Source organism: Danio aesculapii, chromosome 16 (assembly GCF_903798145.1).
Source record: "Danio aesculapii chromosome 16, fDanAes4.1, whole genome shotgun sequence".
Classification (NCBI taxonomy): domain Eukaryota; kingdom Metazoa; phylum Chordata; class Actinopteri; order Cypriniformes; family Danionidae; genus Danio; species Danio aesculapii.
The window spans coordinates 33,293,224-33,315,684 of record NC_079450.1 but is presented as its reverse complement, the minus strand read 5'-3'; the positions used below and the strand labels follow the sequence as shown (position 1 = coordinate 33,315,684).

Sequence of the window (22,461 nt, the reverse complement as noted above, 5' to 3'; positions counted from 1 at the left end):
TATTTCTTCCATATTTCAAATAAAAAGCTGTCATATGGAACATAAAAATTTTTATTATATCACTGAAAATCAGGGTTATTTCTAAATACTTTTTCAAATAGTCTTTCAGATATTCAAATATTTTTTAGGTTTTCCACAAACTTCTTAGCACTCAGTTTCCCCCTGAAAACCACTAGCTCATCCTTTTTAATCACTTAAGAACATCACATTTATTTAGCCCACATAGATTTGCCTGTTTTATTATTTTTATTCTGATTGCACTTTGATGGACTCTATTGTTTTAAAGTGCATTATTAATAAAATTAAATTGAATTAAAATTTTTGCGCTTATTTTCCTTTTTCATAACCAGTTATAAAACTAAAGGTTTTGCCAATCTCCAATCTCTCTAGGATATCAAATGCGCCTCCACAGGTGTAAAGCGAATAAGAAGTTCCCATTGAGGGGAACAGAAGCTGCAGAGGCGCAGAAACCACCCCCACCCGCAGCTGCAGCACAAGCGCACGTACATCCACATCCCCTTCACTTCATCTAGACTGTCGCCTGGAGTGGATATACCGGGAATGGGATCTTCAGCGAGAGCAAAGAAAAACTTCAAATTCTTCCGCGTTTATGCCCTTCAGAGGCTCCTCTTTATCTTACGGGAATAATTGGGGGTCAAACTTAAACAAGACATTACATTCCAATGTGAAGAATCGTTGAAAGTGTAAGAAGTTTCCTGAAAAGAAATACGAATGGGATAAATTCTGTAAACAAGATTATATAAAAGGCATTTTAATTTTCGGAACCTTTCCCTAAATCAATTGTTTTTGTTCAATTAAATAAATTTATTATTAGCCTATTGTTTTAAACAAACCTCACGTTAATGTGCAGGCAAAACATCAAGTATAGGGGCCACTTTGAGTGATATTTGAAAGTTTTCTCTTCAGAAGTTGCGCGTGTGTATGGAGAGTGGCGCAGACACCTGTGCGTATTCGTCATGGCGAAGTGGTTTAAAGATTTTCCTACTAGTTTGAAGACTGGATCCGACAGGATCCGTTCAGCTTCAGAATCGGGAACTCAGTCCCGTCCCAAACCGGTTCTGACAGTCGGTACTGGTTCTAAGGGGAGCCTGCGTAAAAATTCTGGAGCGGAAAACGGTGGCGGTGGTGGCGGTGTGGGCTCGCTGCTCCACGGCAGAAATCGTAAAAATTCTGCCATCGAGCTAGGACGGAACCACTCCAGCACCGGCTCAATGAAAGACGGGAAAATATGGGAAATTCTGATCCCGGGAAAAAGTAAGAAGAACACCAAGATGGAAGGGTTTGAAGACCATCGCACCCTACGGACCACCAGCCTGGCTGATGAGTACATGAGCAGAATGATCAAGGTTAATGATCCAAAATCCAGCCCAGGAGGATCTTCTCCAGACAGCGAGAGGGCCAAATCACCAATCAGAACAGAACCGGTGAGTTTGAGAATGCAGTAGCCTAAATCAAAACTGGATAAACCAGCAATAAATAAATTGCCAATTGCCATGTGAAAGAACTACTTGAAAATTATATGACTTTTTTTTACAGTGTAATGAGTTTGTGTGTAATAAATATTACGAAAAAACTCTGAAAAACATTTAACTAAAAGTTTCTTTAGTGAAAGTTTTCTTTGTCTCTCTCAAATATTTATAAATAATAATAATAATAATATATGTATAAATAAATAAATGATATCTACTGAATAAGTAAAGTGTAGTACCATAAAGACCCCCAAATTACAAAATATTAATAAAAAAAAAAAACAATTTTTAATGTAAAATGTCATTTAAAAAAATCAGTAATTGAGTAAAAACTCATGAAAATATATCAGAAAAGTCGGTGTGCCAACTGATTTCCTAAAATGTAAAAGGGTTTTGTTGGTTTCAGCTGGTTTTAATAGGATGTGAATTTTCTGTATAGGACTACACTTACTGAACAGGTAAAGAACTAACTGAAATAAGACCTGCACAAACCAATTAAGACCAACATTTAAGGTTGGTTTCCAAAGGGTTTTCAGTTGGTTTTAAAGGAAGAATCGCCCTGATCAGTGTGATAACACAGGCCCCAGAGACAGAGTTCGTTTTAATACATGACAAACTCCAATTTTCCCAGTCACCCTGTTGACTGTGAGAAGCAAACACACGTCTTTGTTATGAAAATTGAGATCAATATCTCTCTTCCAGCTCTTTGTTTAAGCAATATCTTCCTCTGCCCTCTCTTCTCTCTGTCGTATCTCTCTTTCTCTCCACATATTCTCTTCTCATTCAACTGCTGTATTATAAGCAGACACAGTGGAGCTGAAACGCAACAAACACAATGAGAGCCCTTTCCTTGCCTCTTCCTGTCTCTTTTCCTAGTCATGAACACACTCTTCACTCTGTCTTTGTGGGAAATACACTTTTGTGTTCGCGTACACACACACACCCTTGCTCACAAATACGCCAAGAATACAATGCATACACAACACAATGGCTCTGTCCCATTCTTCCAGTCCCTGGTCAGAGCAGTGTTTGAAGAATTATGTCACCTGATACATAGGCTGTATCCTCTCCCATTTACAGACATCCCCTTCAGCTACACTTTGAACATAATAGCACAGAAATCAGAATCTCATGAGGTCAAACACACACACATAAATATTTCCAGAGGGAGAATCAGAGAAAGATGGAATGGATAATAAGCTTAACCTCTTCAGCTATAGAAATCATGATCCTTCAAAAAAAATTGCACCCAAGGTGTAATACTCTAATTAGGTTTAACCAAGTTTGCACTATTTATGAGCTAGATTCTTGCACAAGCTCCACTAATGAAATTGTTTGTCATATTTAATGTAAAATCTCAGTCAATAGCACAATAGGTCAGTAATTACAAACATAAATGTGTCCTTAATTGCAGCTCTTTATTAAAGTTTGCGCAAAAATTCTGAATTTACAGCAAAACGGCCCGAATAATAAAAGACTTATCCAAAATCTTACTTTTCCATAATTAATTCTGAGTTTGCATCTCAAAATTGCAAGTTAATTGTAACTCTGACTTTATAGTTTTCATATCACATGCAAGTTTTTTTTTAGCAATGATTTAAATGAAAACGTTTATATGCATTTGGATGCAGCATACAAAAAATGCTTTAAAAGATTGAGTTTTTAATAATTATACCACCATTATCTTTGTGCAATCAATAAAAATATGATTTGTCATATATAAAATGTCAGAGGAATCTGTGGACACTTTTTTACTATTTCTGCAGAGAATTTTGCAAAAAAATCTGCGGATTTTGGAGGAATGATTTTAAGAGTATCATAACTAAAACTATAATAAAACATATAAATATACATAATAAAACATAAAAATAATATATTATATATAAATAATATAAATAATAAAACATTTTAAGATGTAAAACATTTATAGATCCACTTATTAGGTAAACAAAGCAAGACTCTCATATATCCACTAGACAGAAAATATTACTTTACAAACTATTATAAATAAATCATATGAACATTCTAATATCACTATTATTATATTACAGTAATATTTGTGAAATGAGTTTAAAAACTGAATACATTTAAATGTACACACTTTTACACAAGTAAATACATATATACTCAATGATGGGCTTAAAATCTGCATAAATCTGTAGATTTATGCACAGGCAGATTTTGTGTGGGCCTAGTCATAGGTATACGTCAATACCTGACAAAACAACAATGGTGGATTACAGTATGCAGTATCATGTGCACAAGTTTAATCTTTCTTTCTTTCTTTCTTTCTTTCTTTCTTTCTTTCTTTCTTTCTTTCTTTCTTTCTTTCTTCTTTCTTTCTTTCTTTCTTTCTTTCTTTCTTTCTTTCTTTCTTTCTCTCCTTCTTTCTCTCCTTCTTTCTTTCTTTCTTTCTTTCAGTGACATTGTCAAAAATTGGCCTGGCATGCATACAGTAAATCAGCATTTTTAGTAATTTTCAGGTATTTTTAGTCAGTAAAGATAGTTCTCTGATAATGTACTAGTTTTCATACACAAATACCAAAAACAGTTTTTTAGGTTCATTATTGCAGTGTAAATGTAGTCTAAGTTATATTACGATGCTGAGTTCATATTTATATGTTAGCAAATCTTTCTTCAGAACTCTGAATTTGGTAAGATTTTATTTTGATGGTCCCTATTGCACGTTTTGTTGACTAAAAGTTGCATTGCAACTACATGCCAATTACATCTCATTTGAGTATTAGTAGACTGTCTGCTTAATATCTGCTGATACTGCTCCTTCAATGGACATTTAACTGACTATTAGAAACCTTACAATTACATGTCAATTACATGTACACTAATCCCAACCCCAACCTAAAAGTCCACTAATGAGAATTAGTTGGCATGTAGAAGCAATGTACCTTAAATTCAACCAAATGCATTAAAGGGACCATCAAACTGAAACACTAAGACATGTTTGCATTATTTTCCATAGAGTTAAAATGCATTTGAATTTTTGTCTCCAGTTCTAGGAAATTTTACATAAGTTCTAAAACATATTTAGTGGTATATTAAGAAATGTAATATAAATAAAGTTTTTGACATGTTTCTGTAACACTAAGACAATAATTGACTTCTTTCTAGACAGGGAAAATGTGTTTGAATGTGTGAAGTTTCAGACAAGTTTCCAAAAATTATTTTTTTATGACAAAGTCAGTTATAAATGTCGGCAAACTTAAACAAAGGTCAAAGGTCAGATGTACAAAACAAATTATGGAAAATGATTTTAGCCTTAAATACTCCAGAAATAAATAGTAGTGAATCTTTTTAGATGTGATTTCATAATAAGTCCCATGATGGGTTCATTTGCAACTTCTATTTCTCATAATTGAGAGTGAATTACTCAAAAGATACACATTTTGAAATACTGAAGTTTCTGAATTCAGATAAACCAAGTTCCAGTTTTCAAAGGCAGAAAGAAACTTATCACAAAAACCAAACCTTAAATACTAAAGTAGTCACTGTTTCAGTAATATAATATTCACATGTAAACAATAAGCATTTTTAAGTGTTTTTCGTGCTTTTCTGTCTTGTTTAAACTGTGTTAGGACTGTCATATCATAACATATGAAAAAAAAAACATAAAAAAATAACTTTTTGTTGCTTTAACAGAAGATTAAAATAACTAGAAATGAAAGAGAATAAATAAAATGCTACATTTCATACAGTATTTGTGCATTTTAATTGAAGTTTTCAGTTTAAAACTCCTCAACTGTCAGTGAATATCGTTCATAAAATTTACCTCAAGGTGACCCAGGGAAAAAAGGCAACTACATAGTTGCTAATAGTGTAAATAAGGCTTTCTAAACTCCCCAAGCTTCTTGGAAAACTTTTCTGAGTGTGCTGCAAACAGATGAGTGGGCTTCAAAAGATTGACCGTTTTCTTACACCGCAAATGTCTTGCTGCAGTCTTGCTTTCTGTTTTTATCTAATTTTAAGTATCATACTTCAATATTTATGAGAGGTGAGTCATATTTCTCTTATATTTCTCATATTTCTGTGTGTGTTATGCCACAAATGCTAATAATCTCAAACCTGCTCCAATACATGTATATATTTAACTTAAGAGGCTGTATGCTTTATAGGCCTGATCACATACTGTATCATTGATATCTTGTTGAAATCATATTCTCATCTCACTGTTGACAGATCATCGTAGAGGATTATGCTGACCCATTTGATGCCGAGAAGACAAGAGAACAGAAAGAAGCTGAAAGAGAAGGAGAGAACGATGGCTACATGGAGCCTTATGATGCCCAGCTCATTATTACAGGTACACAGTTTATTTTTCTAGTCACCCTAACGCTTTCTCAAATGCAGGAATTCTCCGTATATCAAGCTGATTTTCAGGGATTTTGAAAGGTATGAGAAATCACAGCTCCCCCTCTATGGTGGTTTCCACAGTGACAGTGTTGTGCTGGGACAATGGGTGTAGTTTCCTCTTTCTGCTTCCTGTTTCCTGTCTGTGTTTCCTTTGCCCCATTCTGTGGACAGGAAGTTGACCCCTGCCGTCCCCCTTAGTAAAGCCTGGTTATGTGAGAAAGACCCTTCCAACACCTCCCACTCCCCCCAATCACTTCCCAGAACTCAGGAAGTGGCCTGCTCAGCCAGCCAATCACAGACGAGCTTTGACTTTCCCCTGGTATGACCATTGTTTTCACACACAATAGGCCAGACACAAAGTGACAGCAAAGAAACAGCGAGTGACGGGAGAACGATGGAGCTCCGGGTCCAGTTTTTTGTTGTTGATGATGAACTTTAAATCGTGAAGATTGAATCAGTGCATAAAATCGAGAAATCCAGAGAAATTCTGACACGACTAACTGAAAATGCAGTAATATACACGTGATGATTGTGTGTTTGAAAATGACAAATATTACATCTTAAATTTGTATGTGTTTATTTTTATTTCTTTTATATGCGCAGGTTGTCCTGTTGTATTTTCAACTGCGTATCTGAGTTTGAAAACATTTTTAAACATTTACTTTAAATGTAAAATCTAAATATTATTATATACAGTTAACCCGTGTGCACTGTTCAAATCTAACCCTTTTGTTATGCTCGGGATGAATACATCCACTGAATTAAACTGCTGTAAAAGTGCATCAGATTGATAATTATTTATTTTGCATAAATCTGTTAATCAACCTCGGTCCTGATCAAAACTAATAAAATGTTCGGAAAATTACAGGATTTTAAATTTCTATTTTTATTCACAATGTTTATTTAGTCCGTGTCATCGTTTTAGCAACTTCGCCGTTTTGTAAGTTTTTTATTTATTTACTGTTTTATTAACTCAATGCCACAAGAACAAGAGGTATTACATTTCACATAGTTTTCTGGAAGAGAAAAATATAAATTAATAAAAAAATTAAAATATATTTACATGAAATTAAATGTTTTCTGAGCATTATATGTTTTCAGTGCTTTTTTTATTTTGTTATTGTTCTAAAAGATTTACATATAATTTAAAGTCATTCACAAAATGGGAAAAGTTTGGTTTACATTGAGCCCACTTTTTCTTTCTACAGTTGAAGTCAGAATTATTAGCCCCACTTAGATTTTTTTTTCTTTTTTAAATATTTCCTAAATGATGTTTAACAGAGCAAGGAAATTTTCACAGTATGTCTGATAATATTTTTTCTTCTGGAAAAAGTCTCATTTGTTTTATTTTGGCTAGAATAAAAGCAGTTTTTCATTTTTTCAACACCATTTTAGGGACAATATTATTAGCCCCCTTAAGCTATATATTTTTTCGATAGTCCACAGAACAAACCATCGTTATATATATAATAACTTGTCTAATTACCCTAACCTGCCTAGGTAACCTAATTAACCTAGTTAAGCCTTTAAATGTCACTAAGCTGTACAGAAGTGCAAAGATAAAATAAATCAGTTATTTTAAATGAGTTATTAAAACTATTATGTTTAGAAATGTGTTGAAAAAAAATCTTCCCTCCGATAAACAGGAATTGGGGAAAAAAATAAACGGGGGCTAATAATTCAGGGTGCTAATAATTCTGACTTCAACTGTATATGGTATTTTTCTAACAACATAAACAAATTAAAAATACGTTGTCCTTTACAGTTCAAGTTCTTGTTAGAATAAAACAGTACATCAAATAAACAAATTTCTATCTTATGCTTCATTTTTTGTCAATAAACTATTCCAAATATTTCCAAAATATTCTTGAGTAAATAATTCACACATATATGAAATATTAAGTTTATTAAGTTTCAATCTTACCAAAACACGTTTAGCAGGATAAATTCTGTGGAGTATTTTGTATAAATTTTGTAATTTATGCAAAACGTATTTGTCAACTTCCAAGCTTTAACCCAAGAAATATTATCACATAATAAAAGCCAAAAATATCTTGCTGTAGGTAGAGACAACGAACAGAGAGCATTTCTTAAGACCTTATTGTTACACTGTTGTTTTAAAATCAATATTTTCAATAAAAATGTTTTTACAGGATTTTAACTCTTTAATTGCAAAAATTCACAAATTATGTCACTGATTTGGTAAAATAAAACAAAAACACAAAATGCACGTATTTTCAATATAAAAAGTAATTGTGGACTGGATTTTTTAACCTTTTCTCACATTCTTGGACATGTGAATGATTAGTAACAACATTGGCTTTGATGCCTTGTTTGATTTCCATTATAACCACATTTGATGGTGAATAAATACACAGGCTTTGTTTTTATTTACTCTATGTAGTTCTGAGAGCTGAGATGCATATTTTGATTTTCTCAGACACATCAAAGAAAGTGCATAAAGGTCACTCTCACACACTCACAGACACACATACACACACAATTTGCTGTTATACTTCATATAAAATCCAGAAACTAAGCTTTTTTTTTTTGCACAGGCCCATCTAAAGGGTTAATGGTCCCAACTGATGATCAACAGTAAAAAATACAAATATGACTTCTTCCCAACAGCAAAATCACCAACAATCAAAAATGCATGATTATATGATGTCACGGTTTTGTAATAAGAAAAATGTGGTTATAATGGAAGTCAATGGGGCTAAACAGCCACCAACAGTATATCAGGGAGAGAAAAATGAAAATTAATCAAAAACAATGTATCAAAGGCAATAAAACGTCAAGTCTTTGATAAAAGGTATAAGAAAAATCCAGTCCACAATTAATTTTTAACTTGAAATACATAATTTTGTGTGTTTTTTTCCACCAAGTCAGTGACATCGATTTCGAAATTGGCAATTAAAGAGTTAAAATCCTGTAATTTTCTAAACAATTTAGTCATTTTGATCAGGACTGAGGTTGTTTAACAGATTAATACAAAAAAAAAATATATATTTGCCCAGAACGTATTGTTCAGTTTTCTTTAATTTTCAAAGTATTTTCTCAAAATATGTTTCAAAATAAGATTTGTCACCAAAAATCATTCTGCTAGCTGAAACAGAAAAAGTTATGACCAAATTAAGACACAAAATCACGGATGAGTGGATAAAAACATCCCCAACAGTACATAAAGGTTAACTGATGTGCAAAGGCAAGGGATTACAAAAACAAATATGCAGTAGAGCTTACTATTAAGGTACAACTTTACAGCTTGAATAGTGTTAACAGGTCTCCTTTGTACTTTCCTCAAACTTTGATTTCCAAACACAAACTAGTTGATTATAAAAATAAATACTACTACTACTATTACTACTACTACTACTAATAATAATAATAATTATAACAACAACAACAATAACAGTGCAATCCCCAGCAACTTGCAAGTACCAGGTTGTACAATTTTTACTGCCATAATTCTTTGTGGCATGGATTCAACAAAACATTCATCAGAGATTTTGTTCCACACTGGCATGATAAAATTGTGCTGTTGCTGCAGATTTGTCAGCTGCATACTGTATCTATGACGTGAATCTCCCATTTTAGCACATTCCAAAATTTCTCTATTGGGTGAGATCTTTAATGCAAGGCAGGATGGATTTTAGTTCATTGTTATAAAAATTTTAAAAAGCTTGTTTTTTATTAATGTTTTTTATGGCGAAATTCCAGATGTTGCAGCAGAAATTGAGATGCATCTGTTTATGCAAACTTTTAAAACTTCTATTGCCCGTTTGGTCTATTGGTAAGCCTTTGTGAATTGTAGCATCCGTCATCTTTTCTTCTTAGGGCGTACTCACACTATGTACAGTAGCCTTGAACCGGGCCAAAGCACGCTTGTCCCCCCTCCCGTCTCCCCCGACGGCCCGCACTCACATTACATTCGGACTGGGCGCGCTTACGTCATCGATGATGCGCTGGTCAGAAGCGCTCTCGCTCAGCACAGTGGAGATTTCTTTAGTTATATCGTCGTAAGTCATTTGATATGCATCGACACGCAGTCAAATATTTCGCCGAACAGATCAGCCACTTTTGACGCTCATAAACAATCATAAAGTCCTCGTGCTGCAGGAATTAGGAGGTTTGCTGAAGGTGCGGAGCTTTTGTGCAGTGAGGAGTTTGCGTCTTCAATAAACTACGACAGTTTGCGTTGATTGAACAGTAAGAACGATTAATAAACACAAATGAAACAGCGCCTTAAAAGTCACGTCTCGCTTTCAGTTTCGGGCTTTAGCGAGTTTTGCACTCACACACAAGCGTACCGTGCCAAAGCCCAAGTGAACCAGGCTCACTTCTCTTCCAACTGGGCCAGAGCCAGCCAAGTGAACTGTGCCTGAGCCCGATTCAGAGCACTCACACTTCTCAAACAATCCGGGAAACGGGCCTGGGCATGGTTCGGATAGCATAGTGTGAGTAGGCCCTTAGCTGACAGGAGTGTCACCAGTGTTTCTGCTGCTGCTCTAGATCATTGGCTTCAAGGTTCAATATGTTGTGTGTTCAGAGATGCTCTTCTGAAGACATCAGATGTAACAAGTGGTTATTTCAATAGTATCTGACTGCATGCTTGCATATACAAGCTGAGACATGCAGTCTCAAACATGCAATCTCAGACACAATGCATTCAGTTAAGCCAGTGACATCACTATGAGGGGTAGGGTTAGGGGCGGAGTTAGTTAAAAGCATTGCATGCAGCTCAGTTTGCATCTGCACCCGGTCTGCAGCTACACCCTTCACTTAATCAATTAAAACATTAAAACTTAATCGATTTGTGTTGGGACAACATGAATGAATTGTATGGAACCCTGCGTTTTTACATTGTTCTCGATTATTTAGGTTACTGTTGTGTTTCTTGAAGATGATCCTGTATGGTCATTGCCTTCTGTCCTCAGCTATCAACAAGGCATTTTCACCAACAAAAAATTGCCCCTTTACTGGATTTTTTTAGATCATTCTCAGTAAAGCTGAAAATCCTAGTATTGTAATTCTCAGACAGCCTGTCTGGCATCTAAATCAGGGCCACATTTAAATCACTAAACTCATCTTTCTTTTCCATTCTGATTCACAGATTGGTCTTCAGCAGGTCACTTTGACCAATTCAATTCAATTCACCTTTATTTGTTTAGCGCTTATACAATGTAGATTGTGTCAAAGCAGCTTCACATAAAGGGTCATAGTAAATTGGAACAGTGTAGTTCAGTTTGTAGTGTTTAAGTTCAGTTCAGTTTAGCTCAGTTCAGTGTGGTTTAATAATCACTACTGAGAGTTCAAATACTGAAGAGCAAATCCAACGATGCGCAGCTCTATAGATCCCGAACCATGCAAGCCAGAGGCGACAGCGGAGAGGGAAAAAAAACTTCACTAAATGGCGAAAGTGAAGAAAAAAAACCTTGAGAGAAACCAGGCTCAGTTGGGCACGACCATTTTAATTTCTCCGCTGGCCAAACGTCTTGTGCAGAGCTGCGGTCTCAGTAGTGGAGGCTGGATCATGTATACTATGCATTAAATGTCACTTTAGGAGTGAATGCACAGATCTATAACAAGCATTCGATTACTTTCCTCACTGTTTATGCTCATTTAAGACACAAGTAGTTGTGTGTAAAATAAAACATACCAAGACAGATATAATTGTGGCCAGGGTTTATATGTGTTCTCTTTGTGTATGAGGTAAATTATCATTATATATTATATATTACATGTTTAACCACTTTAAAGTCAACCATTTAATTCATATATATTTATTGAAAGTGGAGCATCTGGATAAGCGAAATTCTGAGTCACTTTTAGGAACCTTTAATGTGATCTTTTTCTACTTTTGATGAATCTGAGTGTTCCCTCAATTTGTTTGAGTAATGGGAAATCAACAACTGAATTAATTGACTTGACCAAATGTGGTCATTGAACTAACTTAAATGTTTAAGTACAGGTAACTTAAAATGGCTAATAGATTAAACTTCCAAATTTTTCAAATTTTTATATTCTTCACTCCAGGGCCGTTTATATAGAAGCTGATATTTAGCCGCACCAGGTTGGTGTTTCGTAACATCTAATTTTTACATTAGCCCAACGCTCAGCCCCCAACCTGAAGGACCAGGACATACACGCATACACCACTAAAAATTTAGCTTACCCAATTCACCTATAGACTTGTGGGGGAAACTGCAGCACCTGGAGGAAACCCATGCCAACACGGGGAGAACATGCAAACTCCACACAGAAATGCCAACTGACCCAGCTGGGACTCGAACCAGCGACTTCTTGCTGTGAGGCGACAACACTACCCACTGCACCACCATGTTGTCCCTATGTGTATCTCAATTAAGAAAAATGTATATAAGGATTTAAATATATACTTACTAATTTAACTTTTCTCTGTCGTCAGATGGGTTCAGGTAGTGCCTCTGTCCTGCTGCGCTAAATGACCACCATGTGTCATATTACACATATCAATCATTTTAAACAGAGACATGGTGAATCGTTTAAGGAAATTAAAATGTTACGGTCAGAGAACTTAAAATATTAATTAAAGGGTTTTTTTTGCTGCCTAATGAGTAAGTTATACATACCTGTTTAAGTTTTGATGCCAAAACTTGGTATTTTAAGTAACGTCAAGTTACAGTTGAAGTCAGAATTATTAGCACCCCTGAATTATTAGCCCCCGTGTTTATTTTTTTCCCCCAAATTCAGTTTAAGGGAGAGAAGATTTTTTCAACACATTTCTAAATATAATAGTTTTAATAACTAATTTCTAATAACTGATTTATTTTATCTTTGCCATGATGACAGTAAATAATATTACAAGATATTTTTCAAGACACTTCTATACAGCTTAAAGTGACATTAAAAAGCTTAACTGGGTTAATTAGGTTAACTAGGCAGGGTAATTAGGCAAGTTATTGTATAATGATGGTTTGTTCTGTCGACTATCGAAAAAATATATAGCTTAAAGGGGCTAATAATATTGTCCCTAAAATGGTGTTTAAAAAATTAAAAACTGCTTTTATTCTAGCCGCAATAAAACAAATAAGACTTTCTCCAGAAGAAAAAATATTATCAGACATACTGTGAAAATTTCCTTGCTCTATTAAACATCATTTGGGAAATATTTAAAAAAAGAAAAAAAATCAAAGGGGGCTAATAATTCTGACTTCAACTGTTTATGAACTTAATATCTTTAATAGTGACAACCGTGGGGTTTACAGTGTAGTTAAATCAGTCTTAGTAAAACAATTAAGCAGTGCTTGGCTGCTCACAGTGTTTTATGTGCCAGTTTCATATGAAGTTGTTATATGATGTTTGTGAAATCTTGATAAATTTAAAACTGGTCCACACAGATTTTGTATTATGTAGAAGTTGATCATGCAGATTTGCTGTTGCAAACCAAGAGAAATTTGATTAGACTGAAAGTGACCTTTTAATTTATATTTGTTTGACCAGTAAATTTGGTTGACCAAATTTTTTGCCTGATGAATTTTGTGACCAGACTAGCTCAATTTTTGAAATAATTTACAGTTAACAGTTTTTACAGTTACCAAACACTGTTCTTATTCAACAAATTCTTTTCAGGAAAGATTTCTGATCTCACATGTAAATTTGTGCTCTTGTGCAGAGATTCGCAGACGAGGCTCGAAGGATCTTCTAAAAGTGTGTGTAGTGTTGAACGGAGGTGAGGGTGAGGGGTCTGGACCCCCTCAGATCTATGATGTCCCATATGAGGAGGTTCTCGAGGGAATTCCATTGACCCGACCTGAGTCCGACTCCAGACCGCCGGCAGAGTATGAGCTGCCCTGGGAGTGGAAGAAAGAGCAGATTGTTAGAGCGCTGTCAGGTAACATCCCTCGCATTCATATTAGTAACAAACATCTTCTTTATTGAATATATAGACACAGTATAATGGGAAAAAACTATTTAAAAGTCATTTTCTGAACACTGTTTTGTTTTATTGACATATTATTGAGGGGGTTATGAAGAGCAGTTGCTCCAAATGTCTAGGATAACAAGGGTCATCATTACTGCCGGATGTCAAAAAATCTGTGGTTGGTTGATGTTTCTTTCTGTGTACAGCTCAGTTTGATGGAGCAGAGCGAAGAAATCAAGAAGAATCAGGTTCTCCTACTGTAAAACAGCAGACTCTGAGACATAAGAGTTGGACGCCCAAATCTCTACGACCAAATCCCCCCTCCCCAACTTCCCCATCTTCCCCCAGCACCACCCCAGACAGTGAGACACCAATTGTTGATCCCACCATGCCCTTGGAGAAACAGAGGTGTGTGTTTGTGTTTTAAAACTTATCCAGCTTATCCAGCATATGTTTTACACAGCGAACACCCATACATTCTCAAATTCACACACATACTCTACAGCCAATTTAGTTTATTCAATTCACCTATAGCGCATGTCTTTGGACTGTGGGGGAAGCGGAACACCCGGAGGAAACCCGCATAAACACGAGGAGAACATGCTAACTACACAAAGAAATGCCAACTGATCCAGCCAGGACTAGAACCAGCGACTTTCTTGCTGTGAGTGCAAACCATTGAGTCACTGTGCCGCTGAGTAACAAACAAACACTAAATAAATATATAAATAGCGGATTTCCTCCTAACAGAGTGGCAATATCATGCATGCCTGTATGCTTAGAATTCCAAGCTGAAAACAATTTTGAAGAATTGTACCACACCATTCCAGGCTCATGTGTAAAAGCTGACTTTTTTTCACATCAATCTTTTGCCGGAGGTGGTTATAACTATTCCTAAAAGAACACAATCTGCATACTGTAATCTTTGCATACCTAAAAATAGTTTTAAAACATTCATACCTATCTAAACTTTTACTGCAGCCATGGTTTCATCCTTCAGTCCACGGTTTTGAACTGCATAATTTCCCCTTCAGTGTGCAAAAGCAACTTTAATATTGATTTAGGATTCAGAACAGTTTTAATCTGTGAGTGTTTTGAGTTTTGAGCATGTTTTGGCAGAAGACGACAATCTTTTTTTGATTAATCCAAGGTCACGTTGGTCTTTCAGAAAGTAAGTCAGGTTGATGTTGTTTGTCTGCCATTGTCACTATGTCTGTCAGCTGCACTAGGTTGCACACTGCACATGAAACAAACAAATGACGCATCTACCTGCATTAGCAGGGTGCGCAGATATACAAATCTATTTTGGTCAACAGACAGTTTGGGTTATCTGTCATAAATTTCATTCAGAATATTTTAGTCCTGCACCTTACCCAGAATATAAAAATACATTTTTATATATTTAGATCATCATACTTTAATCATTACTGTTGGAATGTGAAATGACTTTCAACCAGCACAACAAAAAAGTTTCTGAACACAATGACCTACTGCCCCTTTAAACCCTTTAATACCAGCTGAGGATAGTTTGAAAACCACAATACCTGAATAATGTTGCTAACCATGTCCAATCCATCTTGTGATGGGTACTTCCAGCAAGATAACACAATGTCAGAAAGCGGAAATCATTATAAACTGTTTTTTTAACATAACAATAGCTATGTTTCCATACAAAAATGCTAATTAACTTTATCTGGAATATCGCATAAAAGACATGCGAATAAAGCAGCGCCAAAGCGAACAAAATCGTCACTTCCTGACTAACTGGCACCAAATATCAACAGTAAAAATGGAATTTTCTGTGATAAGAGAAGCTGCGTGAATCTTTTCTTCATTCAATAAATGACTTGCGCCTCAGAAGGCAATCCTGACACGTAGTGAACGCGCGGTGGCGTTTTCAAGGTATGCGACGTGGATCACAGAAGCTCTTGATTCTGGAGGTCATTAATAATATAATAACACTAATACTGAAACTGTTAAGGCATTTTAGAATGACCAAAACAACGTTTCAGATGTTTTACAGTGTGCTCAGCCTGCTGGTTTGGCCATTCACACAATTTCATCACATGATCTCTTATAACAAACTCACATGACCTTTTTTAATGCGCATACTGGAATTTGTTTGGTAAAAGTGTTTCCTTTGTAGTTTATGCGCATCTTTTCTTATCATGCGCATTTTCTAAATTTATGCGCATCTTGGTGTTTCCATCAACTGTTTTTTTTATGCGCATCTCCAAAATGCGCTTAAAATAGGTGGATGGAAATGTAGTTATTGAATTTCACTATAGTCAAACAGCTTCCATAGTCCCAGATCTCAGTCCAACAGAGCACCTTTGGGATATGGAGAATGTTGTTTTAAAGCTTAAATATGATCTGTCCATTCAGGTCTATCCACGTTTATAGTTGTCTGTACATCATTCTCAGTTCATTCTAATTCCAGTCTTCTGTAATCTATATTCGATCAAATATATTTTATAAAGCACTGTTCATATTACATAATCATACATTGTCTCCCTCTTTCTCTCTCTCTAGCTGGTATCATGGCAGTGTGAGTCGTCAGGAGGCGGAGGCTCAGCTCCAGCATTGTAGGGAGGCCAGTTTCCTGGTGCGAGACAGTGAATCGGCCACCAGCAAGTACTCCATTGCCCTAAAGTAAGTGTGCTTTTGTGTTTGCCTGATGTCAAGAGAACAAGAAACGAGTTAGCAGTCCTGAAAAGCTGACAGGAGGATATAAGATCCTTATTTTCCTCTCATTACAGGACAAGTCAAGGATGTGTGCACATCATCGTAGCGCAGACTAAAGAGTGTGGCTACACACTGGAAAAGAGCAGCTGTGTGTTTCCAAGCATCCCAGAAGTGGTGCACCACTACTGTACCCAGCGCCTCCCTTTCACAGGGGCTGAACACATGACCCTGCAGCACCCCGTGCCACGCACACACTGAACCCACACGCACACACAAAACATGCTGAACTTAAACACACCATTTTATGAAGCAAAACATTGAATCTACAATACCGTGGTGCCAGTCGATCATATTTAGTGTTTTTATATTGTGTCCTAACCAGGCAAGATGCGATACAATTCCAATACGATGACAAAGAATTTGTCTGTCCACATCAGACATGTTTTGGCTATCAAACGAGACAAATAAATCAAATATCACTCATTTAGAAAGGCATGTGTGGCAGAGCTTTCTGAAAAACATACTTTGATTTCCTTATTGTTTATCTTCTGAAACCTATATTCGCAACCTATATTCTGATCCATTGTAATGCCCTTATAAATAGTTCAGCATTAGTTCAGAGGTGTGTGTTTGTGTCTTAAAATGTGTTTTAGACATTGCTGGAAATGTCTTACTGGAAATTAAAATGTGGTAATTATTAATTCATTAAATTTCATTCGGCTTAGTCCTTGATTAATCAGGGGTTGCCACAGCGGAATGGACCACCTACTATAGTAATTACTTTAGTGATCTTAACCAAATGTCAGGGGCAATATCCTCAAGAAGAATGTCAGAAATGTATGTTTTAAGCAAAATTTGAACTAAAGTTTATTTTAAAGATGCCATAGTTCACCAAAAATATCAATTTACTTCTAAATCAATATCAAATATCAATTTACTATTTTAAATTTTTATATTGTTGCAGGTCATAAAATCGGTTCTGTCACTTTAAGAGCAATAAAAAAATTACAAATATAATCTAATATAACAAAATGACTATCCATCGCAGCTGCTGATACATTGAGAATAATACACCTCACAGAATTTTTTTAAATATTGATTGTAAACATTTTTATCATCATTTTATTTCACAGTAGCATGTTTAACATTATCTCTGAATTTTATTATAAAGTGTGACTTTTCTGGAAATTATCACCCGCTTGGAATGTTATCACTCGATTGAATAAGCATTATCAGTGGTTATCAGCTGATAGATATTGGCCAGTAGGGGCCTTCTGCGCCTGCCTACTTGTAGGCTCAGAAGGTTGTTATCATCCATCCATATGGTTAATCAGCTGAGAAGACTCCAGATCCAGATCTGTTTTTATATTACTGTAATGGTTGGCTTTAGGGTTGAGGTAGGGGTAGACGTTAATAAAATATGATTAATGGGAAATTTGATAAATAATTTTCGTTAACTTCCGGCAGCAGTCATATGGAATCTATAGCTGATTAACCATGTGGATGGATGATAACAGCCTTCTGAGCCTACCAGTAGGCACAGAAGGCTCCTACTGGCCCATATTTATCAGCTGATAACCACTAACATTCAAATCGGCTGAAAATATCATAACCGAGTTCAAAACTACTCTGTACAAAAATTCAAGCAGCTTCAGCTTATTATTGCTCCTCATTTTTTGAGTTCATTCTCTTTAAAAAATTATATTTATATTTTTGTAGTTGGCCCACACTTGACTTCAACTTTAAAGATTATAATACTGGCGTAAGTCATTCTGAATGCTGACAGGATTTGAAAAGAAATGCTTTCAGTACAGCTGTAAGGTCACACAAAATGACATTCAAACTCATATTAGACCCTTTTAAAAAAGAAATAAATCACATAATCAATAACTGGGTGTGTTTCAATTAGTTGATGGGTCATAAATCAGTACATATCAATCAATACACAACATGGTTCACTGCATTCTGAAATGCAGGGTATAATTCAACCCAAACTGAGGTAAAATGAAAACCCAGAACCGCCTGTTTAATTACATTTTTAACCAATCTGTTGGGTTTCTCCATATTTGTTAAGACACTCATGACTCTTTTTTATAATGTCCTCATTGTACAATGTCACTTACTGGTACTGTATTTATCGGCATCAGTAAACCCAATATTTTTACTGTTATGATAAATACTGATCATTGTCATATCAATCCCTTTTAATACTTCAGCTATAAATTAATTATACCTTTAAGATAGATTATAAGCTATTAGATCACTGATTCACTCATTACCATACTGGAAACACAAGCTGTGTTCAATTGTGAATGTCTCATCCCTATGATATAATCTCTTGAAGTGGTTAGCCTCAAGACTGAAGGGATGAAGAGTATAGTGGACCACAGTTCTGCATAACCTGCATTCACAAATGAACCACGTGCCTTCTGAAAGGCCCACCAAATGGCTTAGAATGACCTTCCAAAATATCGCTCATGAGGTATTAGTTAGACAACGACTCAAGGTATTAGTTAGACAACGACTCTGAATAACATGAAAAACATACTTTCTATTGTGTATCGCAGTGTCATGTCTGGTTCGGACACAATGAAAACCATATGTATGAATGTATGTATGCATGTATGTATGTATATGTGAATGAAAGCGAGTAGTTGAACAAGTAGGACTTTGTTTCGTTGAGTTTTCACCACCTTTGAAGGCAGGATTTTCCTCACTAGAAAGAAGGGAGAGGGGAAATATATTTCAAAGAAACACCACAGTTTACATAATGTGCATATGTTGTTGACTTGTTTTGTTCATTCCTCTTGGCTTGTTTTTGAGTGCACTGTGACTGTAGCCTCATAAGTTCACTTCCAATCATGCTACTGATCTAATTATGTGCCAGAAGGACTGAGGCGCTTTTAATCGCCCCCTGCTGGGATTAACGCAAAACTGCAACGTTATCCTTCCTTCAAGCTTCCCTGAAGAGACACAAATTTTCCTCCCTGCAACAATGACTGTGCATATAAGTGGCCAGAATGTGCACGATTCATATTTTTAAGATCCATAGTATAGATTTAGTGTAGAATTGCAGCAGAATTCTATTATTGTTGTATCCTCTGAGGAAAAACCCTTCAGCACACATTGGCAGTTGCTGGATAGCTGAGGCTAGATCATTAGCTCGGATCAATACAGCAAATTGGACTTGGCTCGTTCATCAGATAAATGAGTCACTGCCGTTGATTGGCTAATGTTCTTGTCTGTACGTGATAAAACTTTCTATTGATTGGATGGAGTTTGGGAATTGCGGGATGTCGAAGTGGATTTACTGAGCGTGTCGTCATGCTTGTCATCACTGTCTGCTTGATGACAGAAATTAAGTCATGTTTCAATGTTTGTCTTTTTGTTTAAAGGTTACAGGTTCCCTTTTTAATCTTAAAGTATGCTACATTTGATTCTGGAGTAATAATTGTTTTAATCTAGATGAGAGGAGACAGAAAAAACATGTTCATTGAAGATTTTGCCTTTGTACAATGTAATAAAATGTGCAAAGCTTGAAATAAAGCAAATAATGGTCAATTTGTTAAATCTTTTGGTCTTTCACATTTAAACATAAAAAATTACACTAAAAAAACACTAAAAACACACAAAAAAAAGTTCCTAAACAAAAAGCAACAAGATATGTATAACAAATGAAGCTATAACTATATTAAATATAATATAGGCTAGCCAGGGTGCGAATTACAGGGGGTTTTGAGGGTGATTTACCCCCCTAATTAACGCTTGATCCCCCCTAACGAACGTCAAAACAAGATGTATGTGGGTGGTGGTGGTGGTGGGGGAGGGGGGGGGGGTAGCCCTTTAATACTGAGAAATATTTTACCCTGATCTGTATAATCAAAATAATAGATAACATTATTATACATTTGACCATGCACCCCTATAACGTTGTGAATGCATAATTGCACCAATTATCAAGAAACAAGTCTAAAATTGGCAGATCTAGAGCCCCGATAGACATTGTGTTCACAAGACTTTGTTTTTATATAAAATAGGTGTTTGTAACCTACATTTAGCCTGAAATTAAGTCATGTGACGCAGTTTGAGTTTAACCTACACACTGTAAAAAATTCATGAGCAATTAGTCCTGACAACATGTTTTTAGGTCATTGTAAATGATTGAAGTTGAAGTTGAAGTTAATCATCTTCTAATTTAATTGTATAAGTTGTGCAAGCTGTTTTAAGTCAGTTTAACATAAGTTCAATGGACTCATAAGGTTAATTTGATTTAGCTTAAAAATTTAAGGCAACCAGGATTTTTTTACTGTGCAGTAATGGTGAAATAGTTAATCAGAGAATATTGCCCGTCAGAATACACTAAATATTATATTTAAGGCTGAAAACTTAAATAAGCTTTATTAATACACTAGACATAACTAAAAATAAATACATAAATGAATGAAGCATGTATTACACAAACTAACCAAAACAGTTGACCCCCTGATCGTCAATGTATAATTCACACACTGAATAGAACTATATAATTATAATTATATTAAATATACACTTTTTACAAAATACTGGCATCAGCAAGCTTTACAATGTATTACTTTCATTCAGCAAGAATACGTTAAATTGACCAAAGTGAAAAAAGTAACATTTATGTGTCAAAGACAAAAAAACTGGCAAAACAAAAAAGCAAAACAATAAAGTGTAATATTATTTAGATATTAGAATAATTCCTGCTTTTTTAAAATTGATTTATTTTTGCACACCCGCTAAAATGTCATTTGCCAACCATAATGGCGTACTGTTATTAAAGACTTAAGTTTAAGGATCAGTGTGGAATCCCAGAAATGCTCAATAATTGTCATTTTCTATCACTATCCCTTAAACCATTAGGTTTTAACCATACATTTTAAATAATAAAAAAATATATATTATTTGATCACTTTTGTTAGTACTTGTGGTATATATTAATGTTATTCCGATACACCAACACAATCTCATGCCAATTCGTAACTTTTTGATTTAGTGGCTAATTCGTATGAATTCGTACGATCTAATTCATACAATTTAGTACGATTTGCTCATTCCCCAATGAAGGTTGGGTTTAGGGGTGGGGTTAGGTGCCACGCCCCCTTTTTAAAAATCGTACAATTTAGTACGAATTCGTACAAATTAGCCACTAAACGGACAATACGTAAAATACTTATGTTTTCTTGTGAGATTGGGCTGGATACACTCAATGAAAACAAATCATTACCCAAACTTTTAATTTATTAGTTATTAACATTACATGTAATATTATAGTATAAACTTTTTTCTCCATCATGTGGTTTTAAACCTATATAAAATACTTTGAAAAACAAAAAACCCTAATAAGTTGGCTGAACTAAATTAAATGAGTAAACTCGTTGCCTCAATTTAATTGAGTAATGGAGTCTCCCAAAACTTGCATATTTAAGTTTATTTAACCTGCCGGTTTTGTAGACTGTATTTAAATTGTTCAGTTCACCAAACTTAGTACTAAATATGTTGAATCAAAGAACAATGTACCCAAAATATCTTTGAAACTTCTCTCAAAACAAAACAAAACAAAAAATGATTCGGAGTAAAAATAAACATTGAGTACGTTTAAATATGCTGATCTACTTTTGCATGGATTTAACGACTTGCAGATAATTGAGCAATGAAACTTCATAATGATGGTATCCAAAACGTCAAATCTTATTCAGACAGCATACCAATACTTTTTCCAAACATTCAGTTATCTGGATAATAAGGAAGTCCTTATGCTGAGCTTAAAACGCAAGGTTTTCCAACAAGGACTTCAGCAGACTTTGAAGTAGCTCCAAGGAACCATGCGTTCCTTCTACCACAACTGAATCTCTTTTTCATTCACCCACTCGCCTGTTATACATTCCAGGTGTCTAACCAGCACCTATATATATATATATTTATTTATATATGCATGTGTGTTTATGCATATGTAATAATATACTATTCAAATTTTTTATATAAATTTTA

At 35.1% G+C, this 22,461-nt stretch overlaps 1 protein-coding gene across 1 annotated transcript; it reads left to right on the top strand.

Annotated features, from left to right (window-relative positions):
- Positions 1-515: 515 nt before the first annotated feature.
- Positions 516-18,028, top strand: she (Src homology 2 domain containing E). The gene is made up of 6 exons (XM_056475451.1): positions 516-1,445; positions 5,685-5,808; positions 13,516-13,734; positions 13,971-14,172; positions 16,297-16,416; positions 16,524-18,028. Exons 1-6 carry the CDS (start codon positions 978-980, stop codon positions 16,705-16,707), a joined length of 1,317 nt encoding a protein of 438 aa, XP_056331426.1. The 5' UTR covers positions 516-977; the 3' UTR covers positions 16,708-18,028.
- Positions 18,029-22,461: the final 4,433 nt, after the last annotated feature.